This window comes from Gekko japonicus, unplaced genomic scaffold (genome assembly GCF_001447785.1).
Source record: "Gekko japonicus isolate JY-2015 unplaced genomic scaffold, Gekko_japonicus_V1.1 scaffold126, whole genome shotgun sequence".
NCBI classification, from domain to species: domain Eukaryota; kingdom Metazoa; phylum Chordata; class Lepidosauria; order Squamata; family Gekkonidae; genus Gekko; species Gekko japonicus.
The window spans coordinates 1,071,327-1,093,996 of NW_015162477.1; the positions used below are offsets into that span (position 1 = coordinate 1,071,327).

At 40.9% G+C, this 22,670-nt stretch overlaps 1 protein-coding gene across 2 annotated transcripts in view; it reads left to right on the forward strand.

Moving 5' to 3' along the window:
• Positions 1 to 22,670, forward strand: part of TAX1BP1 (Tax1 (human T-cell leukemia virus type I) binding protein 1) — a 50,422-nt gene that overhangs the window by 6,310 nt on the left and 21,442 nt on the right. For both annotated transcript variants that reach the window (XM_015405798.1, XM_015405797.1), the window contains exons 2-9: positions 729 to 912; positions 11,394 to 11,496; positions 13,537 to 13,724; positions 14,592 to 14,750; positions 17,086 to 17,234; positions 17,313 to 17,403; positions 20,118 to 20,303; positions 22,309 to 22,536. In XM_015405798.1, the coding sequence (XP_015261284.1) occupies positions 736 to 912; positions 11,394 to 11,496; positions 13,537 to 13,724; positions 14,592 to 14,750; positions 17,086 to 17,234; positions 17,313 to 17,403; positions 20,118 to 20,303; positions 22,309 to 22,536 (1,281 nt within the window). In that variant the 5' untranslated portion in view covers positions 729 to 735. The remainder of the gene's footprint in view (positions 1 to 728; positions 913 to 11,393; positions 11,497 to 13,536; positions 13,725 to 14,591; positions 14,751 to 17,085; positions 17,235 to 17,312; positions 17,404 to 20,117; positions 20,304 to 22,308; positions 22,537 to 22,670) is intronic.

Below are 22,670 nucleotides of genomic sequence, written 5' to 3' on the forward strand. Positions count from 1 at the left end.
AGGAAGGGTCCTCAGTGTAAGGGAGTTGTTCAATCCAGTCAGATGACTGACCCAAGGCCACTTAGGTTGCTTCATAGCTGAATAGGGATATGAATCCAGGCATTTCCATTGTGATGCTGTCTCCACAGTATGGCACTAGGTCTGGTACAACACCTGATGCTTACAGAATATAGCAAAGGGAAAAGTGTGAGGACGGTACCTGGTTTTTTAACACATGATTAAATAAAGAGCTAGGGATGCATTAAAGACGCACCACATGTACGGAGGCCACTGTGATTCTCCATAGATAAGCTGAAGGTAGCATAGCATAATTCAACAGAAGTCCAGTGGTACCATAACAACTTCCCTTCAAATGAGCTTACAGTTGTATGTTCAGTGCAGAGTAAGATCTACAACAGCTAATTGTTGAGCTTTGTTAACCTCATTTTGGCTTTATTTATGTTTCCTGGGCTTCTTGTATTGTATCCCAAAATGGTAGCATTGGAAGCTCGTCAGAGCGGTGTTTTGTGTACCTGTTTTGAGAAAAAAAATGTATCTCTTCAGTGATGTCACCTTCTTATGCAGACAATACAAGTATTATCTGGAGTATGCAGCCTTCCTGTAAATTCACTACTAGTTGAATTTAGATGAAGAGTTAAAACTGACATGAGAGGAACTCCACTGATGAGCTATTTTGCTTTTCTAGTCTTTAGAGGTCAAGCTAACAGGAATTTAATGTTATCTTACAGATAAACAATGTCATCCTTTCAAGAAGTTCCATCATCAAGCAGTGCCCTGCAGACTTCGAATTTTGCACACGTAATCTTTCAAAATGTAGAAAAAAGTTACCTTCCTAATGTGCACCTTGAATGCCATTACACTTTGACTCCATATATACGCCCCCATCAAAAGGACTGGGTTGGTATTTTCAAGGTAAGAAATCTTGTAGCATGTTCCAATGTAAGTCCTATTTTTTCTGCTACTGGTTTTAAATTAAAAGTAGAAGGTGCTCCCCTGTGAGATGGTATAAAGTGGTGGAGACATTCTTCTACTTTATGAACAAAGATAGTTATGTGGCCATTTTACTTTATTATTGTACCCAAATTTCTATCTTTTTGATAGTCTTTAAGGTGCTACTGGACTCTCGCTCTTTTCTACAACTCTTGCATGTGAAACAAAAATCTGCCTGTCCTCCAAAACTATATAAGAGCCTGCTGCATTGAAGGTCCATCTAGTCCAGCGCTCTGTATCCTGTGGGGCCAACCAGATGCCCCAGAGGCCTGCAAGAAGTGTATGGAGGCTAAAAATTTCCCATTTCTCCCATCCAAGTTACCGCTGTTCAATTTACTGGTCATAGGTAATTGCTACTAGACCCAGCCTTCGAGAACTTGTCTAATCCCCTTTTAAAACCATCTAAACTAGCAGCTTCTTCTATATCTAAAATGCTCTATCAAGGTATAAAATACCAAATCCAACATTCTGCTTCCAGTTGAAGAACACTCCAATGTCCCAGGATAGCTTAAGAACTTAACTGGAGAAAAGGGAGCACATTTCGGACCCCAGCTATCTCCTGAATTAGAAGTAGTTAGTGCGATAGAATGAAAGTTTCTTCTGTAGCTATAAAATGGGGAGCACTGGGTGTTGGTGGATATGACTATTCTTGGTTTCAGATTGATTGTGCTGGACACCATATTAGAGTGTATCAAATTTTCATTGTGAAGGCTTCCGGTTTTTGGTGACCTGAATGCTTTGGAGCTCCGGGGACGCGATCCGTGACCCGGCGGATGGGAAGGGGTGCAATTGTCCGCACCATGCCTGGGGCCCCTGCAGGGAGCCCTCAGCCATGGAGCGTGAGAGGTGCCGCTCCCAGGGCATGCTGCCGAGGGACTGAGAGACCTCTGTGCTCCGACAGTCCCGCCGCCATGGATCCAGCAATGGTGATAGGGGCGCACACTGGGACAAGCAAACAGTGATCAAGCGAAACCCTTACCTCAGCATGATCTACAACAAAGTGTGAGTCTTTCTTGTTAAAGCAAAACATCCGGATAAACATCCAAGCGAAAATACCCCCCCCCCCCGATAAGCGGTGCGGAGGATTCACTCCGTGGTTAAACAAAAGCCGATTCCAGTGCATTTTATGGGGGGGTCAGGACTATAAGCAAATAAAAACTAATGTAAAGAACATTTGAGAGAAAACGGCATAAACTTTCAAACAATAGAGACTTTTGAAACTTTTCTGAAAAGTAAACAACTAAAAGATGGCAGGGAGGAGAGTTGTGCCGAAAATAAAATCTTCTTCAAGAAACGGCAGCCCAGCCACTCCAGTCACGTGACCGGAAGTAGCTACAGACCTTCCTGGTATGATAGCAGTGGCATTGTGACCTCTGCTGGACCAATTGACAACTTTGAACCAGAATTTTGCAACTCAACAAAGCCAGATGGAAGACACTAAGCAGAAGACAGAGCAAACAGCAACAGCAGTTAAGGAAGTTGATGCCAAAGCTAATAAGCTTCAAAAGCATGTAGACAAAGTGGAAAAAAAGAGAATCTCCGATGAACTTCAACTTTTACAGCTACAAATGGAAAAGTCAAACTATGTTTTGAGATTCCAAGGAGTTCCAGAGATTAAAGGGGAAGACCTTAAAAAGACTTGGGACCGGTTGCAGATTTGGAAGCGGATTTTCTTCAAAGCAAGATTGATATGGCCTACAGGACATATTAAGAATATATATATAAAAAATAATCTGCCCGGTAAAATTTATGTGAAGTTCTCCAAAAGGCATATCAGACCAGATACTTAAAGCGACTAATGGAACTACCTTAAAAATCAAAGACAGAGAAATCTAAGTATTTTTTTTTTATAATTTTTTATTGGTTTTCTACACCAACATTAAAGAACATACACATACAGACATTAACCAATACCCTTCACCCACAATAATCTCCATTATTTCATTCCGTTTCACAATTAGTCAAACATTACCTTAAGAAACTCATTAACACCAATAAACCTTTCAAGGCATACATCTGCGGCCACCCCCCTCATTCCAAATCACCTTTGCCACATATATTTAATTGTGCTCTTAAGAAAAACAAAAAACTAAATTACCTTTCATTCAGTTAAATAAACATATATAATTCATATATAATTCATAAATCATAATTATCTGCTGTTCAGATTTTCATATCATGGAGATTCCCTCTTAACTTCGGTGTCATCCTATGTCTTTATCTTAAGGCCTGACTTCAACAATTAATAAAAAAGAAAAGAAAAAAAAATTATGATGGAATTCATAGTCTTCTACTTCATAACTTGTATATTTAGTAACTGGCAACCAAATCAATTCATTCATAAATCTCCCCATTCTGTTTATATTCCTAACGGCTTTGTAATTAATAAAAGAAAAGGTGTACAGAAAAAAGGAGCGAGGAAAAGATCCGGTTCCAGCGTCTTTTTCTTTTTAGCTTTGTTTGGGATACATTGTTGCTCTCCCTCCTGTTTGATTCGCTGCAGCTCGTTTCGCTCTCGCGATTCTTTAGTCTGCTCTGACACGTTTTCCTCCTTAGTGGGGGGGCATTGCAAACTCTTCTCCAAAATATTGTCCCACATTTGATTAAGTGTTTTGTTTAATTCCGCTTGCAAGGCTTTTTGAAAGGCTTTTTGGAAGTTATCGGATCTAAGCTCTTGTATTATTGAGTCCTGTATTATCTTGGACACAGAGGTCGTCTCCATTTTCTAAAAAGTTCACTTCCGGTTTCTCCGCGTGCATGCAATTAAGTAATTAAACAGTACACCTTCTAACACTTCTTCCACTTTTTGGTCACAGTATTAATAGCTTATAGTAGAACTCACAGGCATTTTTCCTTACCCCAGTCCTCTCTTCATTCGTTGCCCAGAATGGTTTATCGGCCGCTTCTCTTTTGCCGGAGGGGGAAGAAACCATCGGGGAAAAAAGGGGGTATTTGGTCCCGTCTTGCACTTCTGTAGGATCGCGTAATGTCCCTCGGGGTGGCGTGGCAGCATGGAAATAAACTTATAATCACCAAAAAGAAAGTGGTTTAAAAGCACGGCTGGTCGCTGCTTGACGGGAACATGGCGTCCATGTTCCCATTCTCGGTGACGCTCCTGCTTCGGGGCAAACCGGTCACCCCCCGTCCTTGCCAGGGAAACGGGGGGGCCGGTCAAGCCTCATGCTCTTGGTCTCCCTCCAGGAGACCAAGCGGGGCCACCTCGAACCTCGGGGGGCTCCGTAGAAGCACACGCGAGTCGGGCTGCCCTGGGAGCTCCCAAGGGACGCGCCCGTTGCGCAGCGCCGCACCGCCGGAAGTGAAGAAATCTAAGTATTAAAAGACATTCTCTTTGAAATAAGAAAGAAGAGGAGAAAATATAAAGACTTGGTCTTATTTCTACAAAAGTCATCCATCCCCTACAAATGGATTATACCAGAAGGCATCTTCTTCAAATACAATGATAAGAAAGGATTGACTCTGTCACAAAAGCTAAGGCCTTTTTGGAGCAGTTACAAAAACCAGAAAAGCCATTAAAGCCTCAAGAGGACAACAATGCAAACAAAGAAGATAACGAACAGAGAAGCCAGGGTGAAATCTTATCATCATCTACTGAAGAATATGACTCGGAATTAGGGGCGGCGCCCCCCAAAACTCCTAAAGCCAATCGAGACTATGATCTCAGAAAGAAGAAAGACAAGCATTAACTTTTATTTCTAGAAGCTGAACTTAATCCATACTTAATAGATTCTCGGATGTTCTTTATATAGTTAACTGCCATGGATATACTTTACTAATCTCTTTCATTGATATAGCACTGTTACAATACTAACATGTTAAAAAATTGTTGTAAGCATTATATGACCACCGCTTCTTGGGTTTTTAGTGGTTATCTTTACTTTCTCCCATAGTTTGTAGATACCCTTTCCTTATGATTTCTGTGTAGTTTTTAGAATAAAAGCAATACAAAATGTAAAAAAAAATTCATTGTGAAAATGTAGCAGCCATTATTTCTGTAACAGAAATGAATCCTTAAAAAAAGAGAGCAAATAATGGAAGAAGGTCACTATATGAAAAATCTAATAATTTAATAATTAGGTCACCTGTCTTTGACCAGGTACCCTTTCATAAGACTTCCCCATTTTATTGAGTATGTCCTAACTGCTTTCCAAGGCATTCATTTTTATATTGCTTTAATCATGTGGTTCCCTAAAGGTCCTGAAAGACTAATGGTGATCTCCTTTGGATTTAAAGCAACTTGAGGTTGGTGGGTGGTGGTTTCTGAGGAGATCATATGTATTTCTCCTGAGCAGATTTATCAGATACTATTAAATGCCTTAAAATGATCCAATATAAGCTTTTTGCTACTTTATTGGTGATCAGAGGAGACATTTGTTTTCACATCAGCCCTCCTCCCAGCAGTTTAAATCTCTTTCTGCTATTCTGTTGTTTTCTATTTCTTTTGAAGATTTCCTGCCCATACTTTTTCGCACTTCTACTGTTCCTTCATATCTGCTGCTTCTTTCTTAATGGTCTGCTCTCTGAATGGTCTTAATTGCCTGCTTTTGTGGATTTGTCCTCATTCTAATCCATTAGTTCCTTTATCCTCCAGGCATCTGGCCATGTGCTAGTGTTTGGTTTTCATTTAAAAGGGATCTAACATTTAACTGTTTAAAAGAAGCTGGTTTATATCATAAAAAGCTTTGTACTCGAGCATTTTTTTAAAACTTTGGGTTAAGGAATCTGTAGCTCTTCCTTCATCAGGCCAGCCACCCCAATCATCTTTACTTAGGATGTAAGGAACATGGATTCCAGTTTCCCTAATGACTCTTTTACATAACCTCTTTAATACAGTATGCACTGTTCTATGAGACTGTCAAATCCCTAAACATGTGGTAGTATTGGTGCACTAAGGGCAATATCATTATTGTAGAAGAAGCTGATTGCCTGTTTTGCTCTGACAACCGTGAGATATGCATGAAGGTTGCACAAGATTTGCGAGATTCAACAGGGTCAGTGACAGAAAGAGAAGAATGGCAAGGGCAAAGCATGGGTACGTACAATTCTAAGCCTCTCTAGAGGCTTAATATTAGCCTTGGCACAGCAGTATTTGTCTCTCCTGCTGAGCTCGGCAGGTGCAGCAGTTTGATCCAGTTAGGCTAATAGCCGCTAATGGAATATAGTACTAAAATGTCTTGCCTCTTGATTTGCAACTAGTTCCTGCCACTTGCAGTGCTTGAACATTGGGTACTGATGAAGCAGACTTTAGTTACCAAAGCTTATGCTAGAATAGAAATTAGTTCTTAAGGTGCTGCTTTATTTTTAGTGTCAGCTGTGCAACTTACCAGTGGACTTCAGGCTAATCAAGCTCAATAAGTGCTATAGCAGTTAGCATTGAACTAGACTCTGGAGATGTGGGCTCAAATCCCCATTCTGCCATAAAGCTCTTATAATGACCTTGGCCCATTGCATTCAGCCTAACTTACCTCATAGGATTGGTGGGATAAAATAGGGGAGAAGTACATACAAAACTGAGTGAACCCCTTGGAGGAAGGGTGTGGTAAAAATGTAAATCCATCAAATGTAATAATATAAAATAATATAACAAAGTTTGAGTACAGTGGCACATTTAAGACCAACAGAGTTTTATTCAAGGTGTAAGATTTTGTGTGCATGCACACTACTTCAGATGCAGTGAAACATATAGGTAGGGGGGTTAGTTGCCTAGAAGGGCTCTTAACACCCTCCCCAATATGTAGTGGTTGAAGAAGTTTTGCTTTGCTGTCTTAAAGGTGCCACTGGACTCAAACTCTGTTCTGCTGCTTCAGACCAATACGGCTACTCACCTGGATATAAAATATGTCATACATGCCTATCAAAGAAATCCCTTTTCCAGATGGAGTTCTGAGGTGCCTGTTTCTTGGGGTTTGGAACAAACTACACCTGGCATTGGAGTTCCCCAATGTATTTTTTGCCTTAAAAAGTAGCTGTGGTGGGGGCCCGATACGGATTTCTGCTGGGGCTCTGGGGAGAAGGAGTTCTAATTTCCCCGCTATTTTCTTGATTGAAAAAAGTCTCTCCATGCCCTAGGTGCTTTAGAACCTGATGAGGAAAAAAGAGAGGAGTGCAATCTGAGTGCCCAGTTAGTCATGGATGTCTCAGCCTGCCAGGCCCAAATTTCAGGGTTGGGAACTGTTACCTTCTGACCCCTGCCAAAAAGAGCCAAGTGCCTGTGGAGAAGGCAGTGTTCATATGAAATGACCATTGGTACATCTTTTAGATCTGGTATTTATAGTAGTAAGTCTTAAAATGGAAAGGGAAGTGAAAATAGGGAGCTTCCAAATGGCATAACTTGATGTAGTCTGTACCAACAGGAAACAGTTGCTGTGTAGCACTTGTGTAAATAACTTCCTTCCTTCCTCTCCTAGTGTATGGTGCTGTCAGCACATGACACGGATAAACCTAGGAATTACTTGCAAGTTACCTCTTTGTGAGATGGCCCAATATCAATGGGTACTTCAAGACTGCTGCTCGATACAATGGAAGTGAATCTCATGGGTAGATTTTGTTGTGAGGAATCACTGCAGCGTGCTGTTCCCCTTTGCTAGTAAATACACTTGTGGAAATATGTACCACATAGACTCCAAACAATGGTGTGGAGATGGCTTTCAGCAAGCTAGTCTATTCAGAAATGAGCATATTGGAAGAATGGCTTTTTAAGGAAAGACTTTTTACCAGCAGCAAAACTTGGAAGGTGCACACTGAGTCACAAACAGAATTGGTTTGTACACGTGCAGAAAGTGCACATATTTGTCAGCTTGTTGCAGCAGTTTTTTAACCACAGTGGGAAAAGGGCTAGATGGACATATGAAGTTGCTTTACTCTGAGACTATTGGTCCCACCTTTCTCTGTATTGTCTATTGTGTCTGGCAGCATCCGGAGGGATATTTTTTATAATTTTTTATCAGACTACAAAACTACAAGGAAAATATAAGGGAAGGGGATTACATCTAAGGATAAGGATAGCTAACCACACTACACTAAAAACCCAAGAGGAGGAGATCATATCCGTGTTAATCTAAGTGTTATTAATAAAAGTATTAGTACAAGAATATACTTGTAGAGTTCTCGTTTGTCTTGGCTTCAATGTTAGTATGTTAGTTGTTGTGAGAGAACTTTCTGAGCATCTTCTTGTTATTTGCTTCAAAAGGCAATTTTCCGAGTCCTTCTGCCTTTACTTCGGTTTTCTGTCTCTGAAATCATATGTAACTTTTGTTGCGCCTGCACCCGTTTCTACAGCAGAGTCCTCATCCGTTCCAGAGGTAGCGGAGTCACTTGATTTCGATTCTTCATCTTTGGATTCTTCCTCCAATCCCAACTGGTGTCTCAAATTCTTTGGCATTAAAAATGGAGTCAATCTTTTCTCTTTTGTCGTTGATTTTAAAGATGACACCCTCTGGGTGTCCTTATAGCTTTTCCTCTTTTGGTGAATTTCAAATGGAATGTATTTTAAAGTTTTAATGTTTATATTCCCCATTTTCAGTGGAGTAGCATCTCTGGTCTGTCTTCTTGAGAATCTGACCACAATTTCTCCAGGCAGGTTATTTTTTTAAATATAATTGGAGTATGCCCTATAAGCCGTCTCCATCTCTTTTACTACTTCATCCGCTGTTGAGCCTATTGCTGGAGCAATAATCTCGCTGAGCAGCTTCCTCATATCCTCCTTTGCCAGTTCAGGAACTCCATAGAATCTGAAAATCATGTTGGCTTTTTCCATTTGTAGCTGTAACAAACGGTTTTCTTGGAAGTTTTGTTTTGTTTTGCTTCAACTCCCCCCATTCTTTTCTTCATTTTCTTGTTTGTGGTGTCTATCTCTTTAATTCTCTCAGTCGTATGCTCCACCTTCTTCGCTGTTTCTGCCAGTTGGAGCTGCTAGGATGCGAAGTTTTGATTCAGCAAAGTCAGTTGCCGGTTAATACCATCGAGTTGCTCCATCACCGGCTTGAGCATATCCGGTAACATTTTCCTGACGTCTGCTCCCTCTTCCGGTTTTGGGCTCTGACTACCCACCGGTTTCGCTTTAAACTGTCTTTGCGAGGCCGCCATTTTATATGATTGTTAACAATTCCAAGGCGCTTCTCACGGACTTGAAAAATTGTCACCTCAATGTCAGCGCTCTAGTAAGTCTCTCGAAACAAAATCTCTGCTTGTTTCCCCCCCCGCCTTCTTCGTTACGCTTATCTGTCTATTTGCATAAGAGGCCTCCCTCTTTGCGCTCCGCTTTCCCCACGGGGGGGGGGGGGTTAGCTTTTAAAATATTCCGTTTATTTTGAACTCACGTTCATTGTCGGCCATTTCTCTGACCTCGCTCACAGTAATTGATATTCTGCTCGATCTCCAGTGCTTGTCCCAGTCGAATCAGCTTGTGCCCAATGGCCACACAGCGGCAGAACCGTCAGGGCAGAGGGAAGCCTCAATTCTCCGGCATTTAGCCGTCGAAGAGGCTGCCCCTCAAAAGCCCTATGGCCTGGAGCCTATCACAAAGGCTCCGTGTGAGTGCTACTTGAGGTAGCACCTCTCCATACCGCTGGTGTGCAAGTCACTCCCCCGAGGTCCGGGGAGAACGACCGCCATCGCTGATCCACAAACTGGACTCGACAGCAAACAGTTTTCCAATGCCTGCTATCTAATGTCTGATTTATATATGATGCTTGTGATGTAGAAGAATTTACCCCTCACATTGCATGTTCCAGCATCTCATTTAAACTGGTGTCCACATTGGGAAATCTGAAATTTATAAACAGGGTAGGCAATTTATGTTATGCATGGATTGCATCCATGGTCATGCAGTTAGAATGAGATTCTGGGTACATGCCAAGTTGCATGCACAGACAAGTTCTGCTGTCATGTTTAAATGATCAAGCCATGTAGATCCATGCCACAGTAACATCAAGGCTATACAGTTGTAATGCACTGTACATGGGTCTGCCCTGAAAGGCCACTTGGAAACTCCAGCTGCTAGTGAACAGGCAAAGTATGCATATAACACATGTTCTGCAGTCACTCCATTGGTTACTGTTTAGTTCTCGGATTCAGTTTATTTTCGGAGGGGCTGTGGCTCAGAGCATCTGCTTGCAGAAGGTCCCAGATTCAATCACCGGTATCTCCAGTTAAAAGATCTGGTAGGTGATGTGAAAGACCTCTGCCTGAGACCTTGGAGAGCCACTGCCACTCTGAGTAGACACTACAGACTTTGATGGACCAAGAGTCTGATTCAATATAAGGCAGCTGCACGTGTTCAGCTTATCACCTATAAAGCCCTTCATGGTCTAGAACCCTCACAACTAAAGGAACAAGTCTTCCAGTATGCCCACTGTTACAGCTGCTGCACTCTTCTGATGAAAGTCTACTGAGGATTCCACCCTAAAATGGGTAGGATCAGCAGCTGCCAGTACCTGAGCGTTCTCTGTTTTGGCTCCCATGTTGCAGAATGGCCTGCCTGAGGAGGTCAGAAAGGCTTCCACACCTCCGTCATTCCACATAATGTATGAAAGGAAGTTGTTCAGATGGACGTTTTTATAAAGAGAACAGGGCTGGAATTGTTGAGGACAATGCTTTAATAAAGGGATAAGGGCTGTAGTTCATGGCACTGTTTATTATATGTATTTTTTGCTTTTACTGCCTTGTCTTCTAATTTCCGTAATCCTTGTTTTTGCATTTCTTGTTATACTGTTCCTATTGCCTTGCTAAATTTTGTAATTTCACTTGAGTCTCCAACTATAAATGAAGTAAATTATAATGGGACCTGGATAAAAACTGTGCTACCAATCTTATGGTCCCTCTCCATGGAATTCAGGGCAGGATAGTAAATTCTGGGAGGATTTTATCTGGTGCTTTTGGGGATATGATAGGACTATAAGCATTAAAGATATAGTAATAACTGACATCTATTCTGGGGGATGCAATTATTAATCATCTTATTATTCTTACTGGAACAGTTGGTGCAAACAAATTTGATGGATGATCAGCCATTAGAACTGTAGGTGCTTGCTGTAGTTCCTTTCTAAACATATGTAACCCAGAAATCAATATAATTTCATTAAGATTATTATCTCCATATAATTTAATTAAGATTATTTAAGCCTAAAAATGCAGGCTTTTCTTTTGGTGCAGTGTGACTTGTGGTCGGACAGTTTTAGTCTAATGTAGGTGCTAGTACATTGCCAGTGATAAATTGGAGAACAACTGTATGTTTGAGGCACTGAACAATTTTTTTTTTCATAAACATGTACAACGATGGCTAATTAGGCATTAAACCTGGGGTTACCTGGAGTGATCTTGTAGTTTACTATTTACAAAAAGCTATCCTTAGTCCTGACTTAAAAGTTTGCTGTTTTTAACACTAGGTTGGCTGGAGTACGGCACGTGATTATTATACATTTGTTTGGTCACCTATGCCTGAAAATTATGTGGAAGGATCGACGGTTAACTGTGTGCTGTCTTTTCAAGGTAAATAGATTGCTTATCTAGTTTTGGTTATTAGCTACTTATTTTAATACTTCAAAAACTATCTAGCTCAGTTATAAACTATAGAAATATATACAGTGGGAGAGGCTTGAACAGTTCTGGACTGCTGCAGGGAAGGGTGGCTGTAGAAAGGTGGCTTGGTGCAGCTGAGCAGGATACTGGTGTTGAAAAGGGATGATTCCTACCTGGTTCCCAGCTGGAGGTGGAGTCTGGCCTCAGCTAATGGGGGGAAAGAGGTTGTGCTCTCCTGGGTCCTCCACCTGTCAGGGTGCTCCCTGCTTGTCCTTGCTTGCCCTCTCTCTGCCCCAGCTTTGAGACAGGAGCAGCCCTGTTGCTTGGGCCACTCGGCCTGGTCTCCCTGGCTTGGTCTCTGCCCCTTGGGTGGGTTGGGCCCTTGTTGCCTGAACATTCATGCCGGCCAACTGGCTGTAGAGGTATGACTGACACAGCCAAACCTTCCAGACAGATCTTCATTAGTCTGCTGAGCCATGGGAAAGGCACCCCTTTCTGGCTACTGTGAGGCCCATGTCCCTGCTACTCTGGGATGGTTCATATGGCCCTGGGGCCATTCTCTGTGGGGGTCTTCACCATATTAAGTAGGGGCATTTACTGGAATGGGGTAGGGTGTCATGCCCATTCCTGGACATATAGTTTCCCCCAGGTTATAAATATTTCTTTTCTATTCCAGTTTATGATCACACAGCAGCTTTGGTTTAATATTCTGAATAGCTTAGACCAGCTTGTTGAGATGTTCTAACTGGGGCTGTGTGCACAGCGGGTATTTGCACACACACTTCTCTAGACAGTTATGCATGTGTGGATCTTGGGCATTCAGGGGTGACACCTTCTGTACAAGGCCATGACTGATGTGCTGAAACTTCTATGTAGGGCATTCTCAGACTATGGGATCCTCATCTGTTTTTGCTGTAAGAAATGCTTTGGAGGTCATAGAGCAGCAGCTGGTAGAGCAGAAATGCTGTAGGATATTGGGTAGAAGGTAAAAGTTATTGCAAAAGCAGTGCATAATGTTGGATTTTGATGTTTTTGGCCATCTGTGTGAGATACATAAACACATGAAGCTGTGTTATACTAAATCAGGCCCTTGGCCCATCAATAGCAGTATTGTCCACTCAAACTGGTGGTGGCTCTCTAGAGTCTCAGACTGAGGTTTTTCACATCACTTACTGCCAGATTCTTTAACCAAAGAAGCGGGGGAGTCAACCTTGGGACCCTCTGTATGCCAAGTAGATGCTTTACTACTAAGCCACAGCCTTTCCCCATTATCAAAGAAGTCGGAGTACTAAATACACTGCTGGAAGATCTCAAGGAAAGGAAGAGGAGAGGAGACCCTTGTAGCATTCCTTTAGAAAAAGGCACCTGTCCCCCTGGAGATTTCAGATTTCTGTGATCTAATCCTGGAACAGGGCCCAGAACATACTAGGATAGGAGATAGTGTTCTGATCACTATTCTCTAGCTATTTTTTGTGATTTTTTTTTTTAAAAAGCAGGATGTATGAATCTTCTACTTCAAAGGCAGGAAGACATTTGGAAGTCATGGAGATAAGCCTCTTGTCCTCCTGCCTGGTCTCAGAGGTTGGGCCTATTGCTAACGTTAGATGTCCTGCTGACATGAGGAGAACTATATGGTATAATATACTCATGTAACAGAGTTTTAAGACTGGCCTAAAGTGATAATTCTGCAGACTATTTTGGCCATAAACAATATGTTCCTTTCTGTTTTGCTTTGCGACAACTGTGTAACGCTGTTCCTGACTTTTTAAAAATGTGCACGGGTATAAAATGTAAGACTAGTAAAAATGCTAAGTCTTTAGCATTACAAATGTGTAGTAACTTATGCTTTTCATTGAGCCTTGCCTTTTGGAAGATACTGGACAATAAAACTCTGTGATATATTTGTACCATGTTCATGTTGCTTAATTTGAATACTTTTTAGTTTAAGCTACTATCACAATAAATAAAGTATGCATTCTTTAAATGCTTATTTATATATTTATTGGTCAGGATACTATCTTCCAAATGATGATGGTGAATTTTACCAGTTCTGTTATGTGACACATAAGGGTGAGATCCGTGGAGCAAGCACCCCTTTTCAATTTCGAACATCTTCTCCTGTTGAAGAACTGTTAACTATGGAAGATGAAGGGAATTCTGATATGTTGGTGGTGACTACAAAAGCTGGACTACTTGAGGTTTGATTTGGAAAACTAATATTTGTATATACCTAAACATACAAAATGTAGTGTATTATTTTTCTGCAAAATGCTATGTTTTTACATTGCATTTTTGCTGTCTCTGAAGTATCCTGTGATCATTTGTAGAATACTGACTGTTTCTTGTATTTGAAATACAGTAAGAAAAACTTACAAAAACTTAAATTTCTATAAACAAATTTTGAGTCAAGTGGTACCTGTAAGACCTACACCTGCTATTAATCTGTGGTAGAATCAGGGGTCATTTCGTAGAAAAAGAGGTGCAGGACCTCATTAGCATAACTCATTAGCATAACTTATTTGCATATGCCACACCCCCTGACATCACCGGAAGTGTGTCAGATGGTGACACCTACTGCTCAGGCTCCACTGGACTGTTTTGAATTGCTAGCTATTGGGGGAATGTGCAGATCTGTCCTCGCAGAGGAGGGAGAGCTTGTATCTGAATAAAACCCGGTCTTAAAGGTGCCACTGGACTGTTTTGGACCGGGGAGCCGAGGGGGGGCTCTGCAGCTTACCTGGCTGCTTCTTGGTCTGACTGAGGGCTGCTGGGAGCAGGGGGTGGGGCTTGTTGCATGTGCCCGCCTCCTGGGCTCTTTACTGCCGAAGCTCTGCTCCTGTGCGCTCCTGCAGGAAATGACCCTTGGGTAGAATACCAGCTTAGTCTAGAATTTCAGAATAGAAGTAAAGATGCAAAAATAGAGTAGGTATTTCATCAGCTTTGCTTTTTTATTTTTGTGCATATGATGCAGCAAATGGGAAGTAATGAAGATTAGTTTGTAGTGTTGCAATGGTATTGCAGTGCAATGGTAAATGACCAGGTAATGCTGGCTTTTGTAATTCTAGTTCAAAATTGAAAAAACTATGAAAGAAAAAGAAGAACTGCTAAAGATAACTACTTCACTTGAAAAGGAAACTTTGCAACTCAGAGATCAAGTTGAAAGACTGGAGAAAGAACTTACCCGTGAAAAGGAAAGATGTGATCAATATGAAGCACAGCAAAAGGTTAGTCTGCAGAAGACTTCCTTCTGCTAGTAGATGGCACAGATGATACTGTCTGAAGGCTGTTGTTTGTCTTTCTGCACTTTATTTGGCAGCAGTACCTTGCTGCACTAGCTGGTTTTCTTATTCTTTGTTGTGATAGCAACTCTTCCCAGAGCAGGCAAATGGGTAGTCTCCTTCCCAGCTGAGAGCTCAGGGAAGAACTAGTATCACCACAAATACCACAACAATGTGACAAGGCTAGTGCAGTGAAGTATTGTTAGCTGCTGCTGAAGGTATATGAGCTGCAGTGGGGGCACTTCCCTTGCTAGAAATGTGGTTTGGGTGAATGTGTGAAGTGAGATTATCAACTGTCTCAGTTTGCATTGATCAAAGGGGCCCTGATTCCTTTTTTTAAGAAGGTAATGACTTGACAAACGCTTAAACTTCCTTTTACGTAGGTCTAATTAAGTTATATCATAGATCTCAATTACAACCGACTTGCCTATTCTCAGTGTGTTCAATTCTTAGTGCAAACTTATATTAAACCTATGCCGGATATGCTCTAATATGGTAAGTAACACACTGCCAGGCTGGTTTGAGAGCTTGCCATTTGTAGGCTTATGTAGTAATTTGTCTCCCTCTCGTGACAAAATAATATTAGTGTACTGGGTCAGAATGAAATGTTTCAGTGGTGACAATTCTTAATTGCTCTCATAAATACCTAACTTAAGTCTGCTGTAAATCTCTTTCTTTAGTATGCCTTTAAGATCCTTTAAACATTATTGTGTGTATTAATACAGGTATAAAGTGGAGCACTGGTAGATTTGTTGATTTAGTGCATTTTGTTTCTTTCAGTGGGTCTTTAAAAATTAGTAGGGTTTTTGGAGTTCTGTTCTTTGCTGTTCTAGTTTTGAAGAGGCATAAGAACAAATGTATTAAGATCACTTCACTGCAGCTTCATTCATAAAGGATATATGTTTGAGTTGGCTTCAGTTGCTTGTTTATTTATAGTTCCTTTGTCCAGGGAATGACATGGAGAATATTTTTGCTGATATTAAGGGAATTATCCAGCAGTAACAGAAGCACAGTTTAGACTAAAATAGAAAATTTAATTTGGGCCTTTTGTCAAACATGTTAACTAATCTTTAAAAAGTACCCTCTTATATAGGAATTTCATTTTCACTGACTACTCTGTTAGTGTAGAGAATGAGTCTGTATAAAGAGGATTCTGTTTACATTATTTAAATGGCTGAGCAGAATTATTAATATGAATGCTTGTGTTTGAGTAGCTGCAGTGTGCATTGGGTTGTGTGTTTCCTAAACTGTAAGCCTGTACAAGACAATTTTTATTTACATTTGTGAAAATTACTTGTAAGACGAGTATCTAAACTTGGTTGCCTCATTTTGAGAATTCCTGAATAAAAGCGGTGATCAAAGATAAGGGGTCACTTGAGTTCAATTGTATTTGTTTCCATATTTTGAAGTGGTTTGGAGTTTTCCTGTTTTCTTCATTGCTAGTCATTGTTTCAGGGAAGTAAGCGAAGCCTCCAACTTGGCTGATGGTGGTCCTAATTGTACACATTTGTAGCAGTTTGGTTCACATATTTCCTTCCAAGAAGAGGAGTTATTCTGTGTTAGGATTTCAGAGTCAAGAAAGGGAGGCTTTTAGCATTTTGTGCTTGTTCCTTATAAATGCCATAGCAATAAAAATATTCTTGTTACAACTATCCCTCAGAATTAAATGACAGAATTATTCTCTTTCAATCATTGTGACTTTTTTTTGCCTTCAAGTCACAGCTGACTTATGGTGACCCTGTAAGGTCTTCAAGGCAAGAGATGTTTAGAGGTGGTTTGCCGTTGCTTGATTCCGAGTTACGACCCTGGTATTCCTTGTTCACCTCTCATCCAAATACTAGCCAGGACCGACCTCACTTAGCTTCTGAGATCTGACAAGATCGGGCTAGCCTGGGCAATCTAGGTCAGGGCTTGTAAGTGAACAGCCAGGATTTAATCACACTAAAACTATTGCTTCACACAAAACATAATCCCTCTTCCCCACAAACATGTATATGATATACACATACCTGTTGACGCTGAGTCTCCTCAAAGAATTTGAGCTTCCAATTGCTTAACACCTACCTAGAGTTCAATGATAACTCATTTGTGGTTGCCTTTCAGTCCAGGTTCAAATTGCTTATGCTCCCACCTCATCAGAGATTACTTTCACATCTTGCCACTTTGGAGGAAATTTTGCTGTAAAATGTGTTTGACGTTAGTTAGATGCTTGTAAATGTAAACATCCTAAAAGTATTGTTCATGAAACATGCACTTCTCCTTCTCTCTTTTTTTATGGAAGCATAATTTTAAAACTGTAGAAACTCTTAAAACTGAAAATGAAGAATTCAAGAAAAAATACGAGGAAGCTACTTCAAAAGTTGTCCAACTTGAAGAAGACATCATGACTGTTACTCAGAAAGCAATTGCAAAAGAAACAGAGTTAGACAGGTATACATTTAAAATAATGCTTTATTTTCCAGTCAGAGTGGAACAAAATGAAATAATTGAATGTGTTATTTCCTGTAGCCTAAAAGATAAACTCAAGAAAGTAGTCCTTGAAAAGGAACAGCTTGAATGCCAGCTAAAGACAGAGAAGGATGAGAAGGAACTCTACAAGGTAACGTATCAGCCTGTATCATTCAAAATTAGCATTCCTACATTTCTCTCTAAAACAACATGAAGTTTGAATTCACCATAGAGTATTTCCCTCACCTCTTTGTGTATTTACACTTAAGTATTCATTTTCTTTACTTTAGTCTGATTAAAGCTCCTTGACTAAAAGTCTTGAGCAGTCAAAACCCCTTCTCTTAAGTAGCATCATCTGGACACAACAGTAAACCAATGGACAAATCTCGCAATAGCAAGGGTAAGGTTAGGGAATCTGTCAGATAAAAGAAGTAAAACTAGTTTGTGATGAGACAAAGACGAAAAACCTATTTCTAAGGCTGATATAAAGAAGACACTCCAATAAAATATGTATTAAAGTACCAATACACTTAAGTGTTATGCATATGGTGAAATCCTTCATATGCCTGTGGATGGAAGATGGGGCTGGTAACATCCCTAATTTCTCATGTAAGTCTTATCTTCCATTCCATGACATACTAATGGCAAATGGTTCTGCTAGTCTTACATTTTCTACTCTAAGAACAGCTATAAGAACTACTACTTCATTTTCTTACAAATATCTGCTGTATTTATTCCAGCACAATACTGTACTAGTACAGGACTTCCTGAATCGAACAGGTTACTAATTGTACCCACGAACTGTTGCCTGTCTGTCCTTTGACCTCATCCCACACTGCCCAAAGATGTAGAGGCAATATCTGAAGCCTAGTTTGTGTTGACCACAAACCTTGTAGGCCTCCTGTAATGACTAAGCATCACAAGTCATGAAAAAACAGACTGAAAAACAAAAGCCCTGGATCCCAGCCCATCTGTTCACTACTCTGATAAGGAAGCTTCTGATGGGAGGCCTTGATGACTTATTATATCCCATTTCTCTCAATGGCAGAAGCAGCTGTGACTCTCAGGATTGTTTAAAGATTGCTGTGTTTACACTTCCTGATGAGTGTGCATGTGGCAAAACTGATCTGACTGAAATCATTATACTTGGTGCTATACACAAGTAAATGTTATGGTCTTCTTGTATGTTCATGGAGAAAAAAGTCTTGTGTAAAAAAGTGTGAGTCTCTTTCTGGCTGTATTCAGGAAAGCCCCCCCCCCCCCCGTACCTCAGTTCAAGACTGCACAGTTTGAAACAGGAGAATACTAAAATCCTAGATTTTTCCTTTTATAAAGTAACACTCGTACTGGAAATAGTAACTTTCTCATATTCTGTTGCTTGGTCACAGGCTTTAGATACAGGGCTTTTAAAATAATTTTAAAAGATTATTTAAAATAATTTATGTTCTCACCTGCACAGTATGTGGTCCAATAACAAAACAATATAATAAACAGCCAGACAGAATTGCTTAGCAAAAGTTTGCAAAGCTGACAAATTACATTAAAGGGCCATAAAACAGAGATAATACAAATACTCTAGTTGAAAGGGATGTGATTAAAAACCCTGCCAGCAAAAAGTCATTAAAGCCAAAAGGAAAACAGTACAAGCAACTATGATGAATCATAAGCAAAGGATGAAATCCACAAAAGGCCTTGGTTAGGCAAAAAAAAAAAAGTATCTTTACCTGGTGCTGAAAACTCATTAGGTTTGGTTGTAACATCAGAAGGTCCCTCATAGCCACCCACGCTACTTAACTAAGTGAGAGTGTGTGGAGCCCGGGCTTCCATAAATAATGGGCAGGCTCAGAGGGGAGCTAATGGTCCTTTAACTGTGTCTGGGTTTGTACTCAGAAGGCTCTAATCAGATGCTTTGAGAGGGAGTTTTTAGAAAGGTAATATGTCGCTTTATGTGTGTCATGGTGTCACTTCAAACATGCAAAAAACACATTGCTGAACAAGTTCACAGTATAATGAATAAACAATGAAGATACTGCTTTAATTGTTGTTTTGTTTCAACAGCTGAATAACATCAAGAGACCAAAGTCTCAGCACAAGCAGGACGAACTTTCCCAGGCTTGACTGTCCGTTTCGACTTTGCGTCTTTATCAAACGTCCTAACAGAAATAAAACAATTTGATAATAAGGGAAGCCAACTCTAGAGGAAGTCCATTTACACAGTTTTACACTAAAGAATTACACAGTGTAAAACTGTGTAAATGGACTTCCTCTAGAGTTGGCTTCCCTTATTATCAAATTGTTTTATTTCTGTTAGGACGTTTGATACAGACGCAAAGTCGAAACGGACAGTCAAGCCTGGGAAAGTTCGTCCTGCTTGTGCTGAGACTTTGGTCTCTTGATGTTATTCAGCTGTTGAAACAAAACAACAATTAAAGCAGTATCTTCATTGTTTATTCATTATACTGTGAACTTGTTCAGCAATGTGTTTTTTGCATGTTTGATCTGAATTGCTGGGTCCTATTCACCCATGGTGTCACTTCAGACACGAATAGCAAATACCTGGCAGTTGACCAGTGGTTCATACAGTCATGTTGTTGATCTTATCCATGGGCATGTGATTCCTGTTTCTTGGTCTTGTGTTACCCTTTAAGTGAGCAGTTAAAATTTTTGGTCAGTCTTAGGGAAATCATTATGAAGAATAGAATCATTAGAGCTTTGTGGTGGTGTGCATTATGAACAAATAAGATTTCTCACTCTTTGTTACCTGTTTCTTGAGTTTGTTCGGATAAGACATTAAGAGATTGATGTGAAATCTTCAGTGAGAACAAGCAAGCCAGTTGTATCATTGCAAGGGATTTATCATTGCAGATACATTTGAAAAACACAGAAATTGAAAACACCAAACTAGCTTCAGAAGTCCAGACACTAAAGAATTTGGATGGAAACAAAGAGAACCTGATAGCTTATTATAAAGAAGAGATTGGCAGGTTACAGCTGTGTGTGGCCGAAAAAGAAAAGTTAAAGAGAGCTTTCTTGCTTACTTCATCAAACAAGGTAATTGTTTTAACTGTAATTTAAGATTGATTAATACCTTTGATTGCTCTGAGTATTCAAAATCCCACGGTATTGTTCTTACACTGCTGAGTACTTTGACACACTTTTAAATTCTTTAAAATAAAATTGGAAAATTAAAAACCTGTGTAAAAGATACAAAGTGTGGCTTACACAAATCTGCTTTATTTTCACATTTATGTGGTGGGAGTTGAAATAAAAGCAGATGTTCAGTAACTTGTGATATTCCCCCCCCCCATAGGTCTTCAACACCTCCGCCTATTGAACACATCTGGTCAGGCTGGTCAGGCAACTGGTTCCCTATCTCACCCCCTGGGACTTAGCTACTGTGACCCACGCAATGGTCACTTCCAGACTATAACTCGTTTTACGCGGGGCTGCCCTTGAACTTGACCTGGAAACTGCAGCTGATGCAGAATGCAGTTGCACATATGCTGACAGTTCAAGGTTCTAGTGTAACATTTAAAGCCCTATATGACCAGGGACCTGCATATCTTACGGATCGCCTCTTCCCATATGTGCCCCACAGAGCATTGTGCTAAACTGATCAACATTTACTGGTTGTCCCCGACTCCAAGGATGTCTGACTAGCCTCAACCAGGGCCAGGGCTTTTTCTGCCCTGGCCCCAGCCTGGTGGAACAAGCTCCCACTTGAGATCAGGGCCCTACGGGGTTTGCTACAATTCCACAGGGCCTGTGAAACAGAGCTGTTCCGCCAGGCTTTCAGTTGAGGCAGCAGACATCCAAAATCCATCTCTGGCCTCCCTTACTGAAATCGCTGGTTTTATGATTAGCCTAAACTGAGCATAGTAATACGAAGCTTGATTGCTGTTTTTATTATTGTTTTAAATAGTCTTAATTATCTAATTCAGGGGTGTCAAACCTGCAGCCCAGCCCGCTCAGGCCTTTAATCCGGCCTGGGAATGGGGCTCTCTTCTCTCCCCCCTCCCCTGCCCAACCTCATTGTTCCTATCTTGGGCTGTGTGGGAGTATAAAGATCTCAGGGTGGGACTGCCTCTGAGCAGAGAGCTCAGGGCAGGAAGCAGAGGGTGAGTCTGCCGGACTTCCCAGCCACCACTCCAAGCCTCCATAGTCCTCCTCACAGGTAGGAGCTGGGGGGGGGGGGGGGGGCTTTTTTAAAACTGGCTTTGCGAAATCCCACTATTCCCCACCACCACCTTTCCAGTTTAGGCAGGCACATTTTAAGGGGGGGGGAAGGTTTGGGACCAGCCAGGGTTAAAATATAGAGTTCTGCAAACTCAAGGGACTCCAGTTTTGCAGAGAAATATTAGTTTTAACACACACACCCTCCTAATGTGGAAATCCAATGGAATAATAGCAGAACAAGTGCTGAAGAGGACACCCAAAATTATCTCAAACCACCCTGTAACCCCCCCCCCCCCGAGACCCTGGAGAGCCACTGCCACACTTGAGTAGACCGGGGGTGGGGGGTGGAAGAAACTTGTGGTGCTCAGCCGTTTCATGTTCTTCCCTTGGGTCTTGGCTCAGATGATTTATATTTGTATTCTATATTTTGGGGAGGGGGGAGGTTTGGGACTAACCACAGTTAAAACATAGAGTTCAGCAAACTCAAGGAACTGCAATTTTGCAGAGAAATATTAGCCCCCAATAGAATAGCTGCTATAATATATTTAATTGTGTTTTCCTGTGTCCTTTACAAAGTTTATATCTGTTACCTGGCATTACATTTTATGAGACACATGGCCCAGTCCGACAAAAGTCCAATTTATGTCAAATCCGGCCCTCATAAGAAATGAGTTTGACACCCCTGATCTAACTATTATTGAGATTGTGTGACCTTGTAACCCGCCCTGAGTCCATTTGCCAGGAGGGCAGGATAAAATAGAATTAAATAAATCTAATAGTGGTAGCATTTACATTAGTATACCTTTTCATTTAAAGGTAGCAGGACTCCCTAGCTGTATTTAACAATCAGTTCCCCTGGTTCTTTATTTCTCCTTTCCAGGAAGAGGCAAGCATCTTAAAGGAACAGCTTCGGAAAGCTGAGGATCAGATTCAAGCAAGTAGGCAGGAAGCTTTGTTGATGTCCAAAGAACTCAGTGATGCAGTAAATGTGCGCGATAAAACCATGGCAGATCTTCATAATGCTCGACTGGAAAATGAGAAAGTGAAGAAGCAACTTGCTGATGCTCTAGCTGAGCTTAAAAAAACCACTCTTGCAAATAATGAACAAGTAAGAGGTGTCTTTGTGTAAATCTTCAGTGTAGAACATGCTCAAGGACCAAAGTTGTTTGTATAATTATTGATTCTCATCCGTTTTTGTTGAAGTCTTGCTCCATATTTCTCTCCCTCACCCCCCCCCCCCCT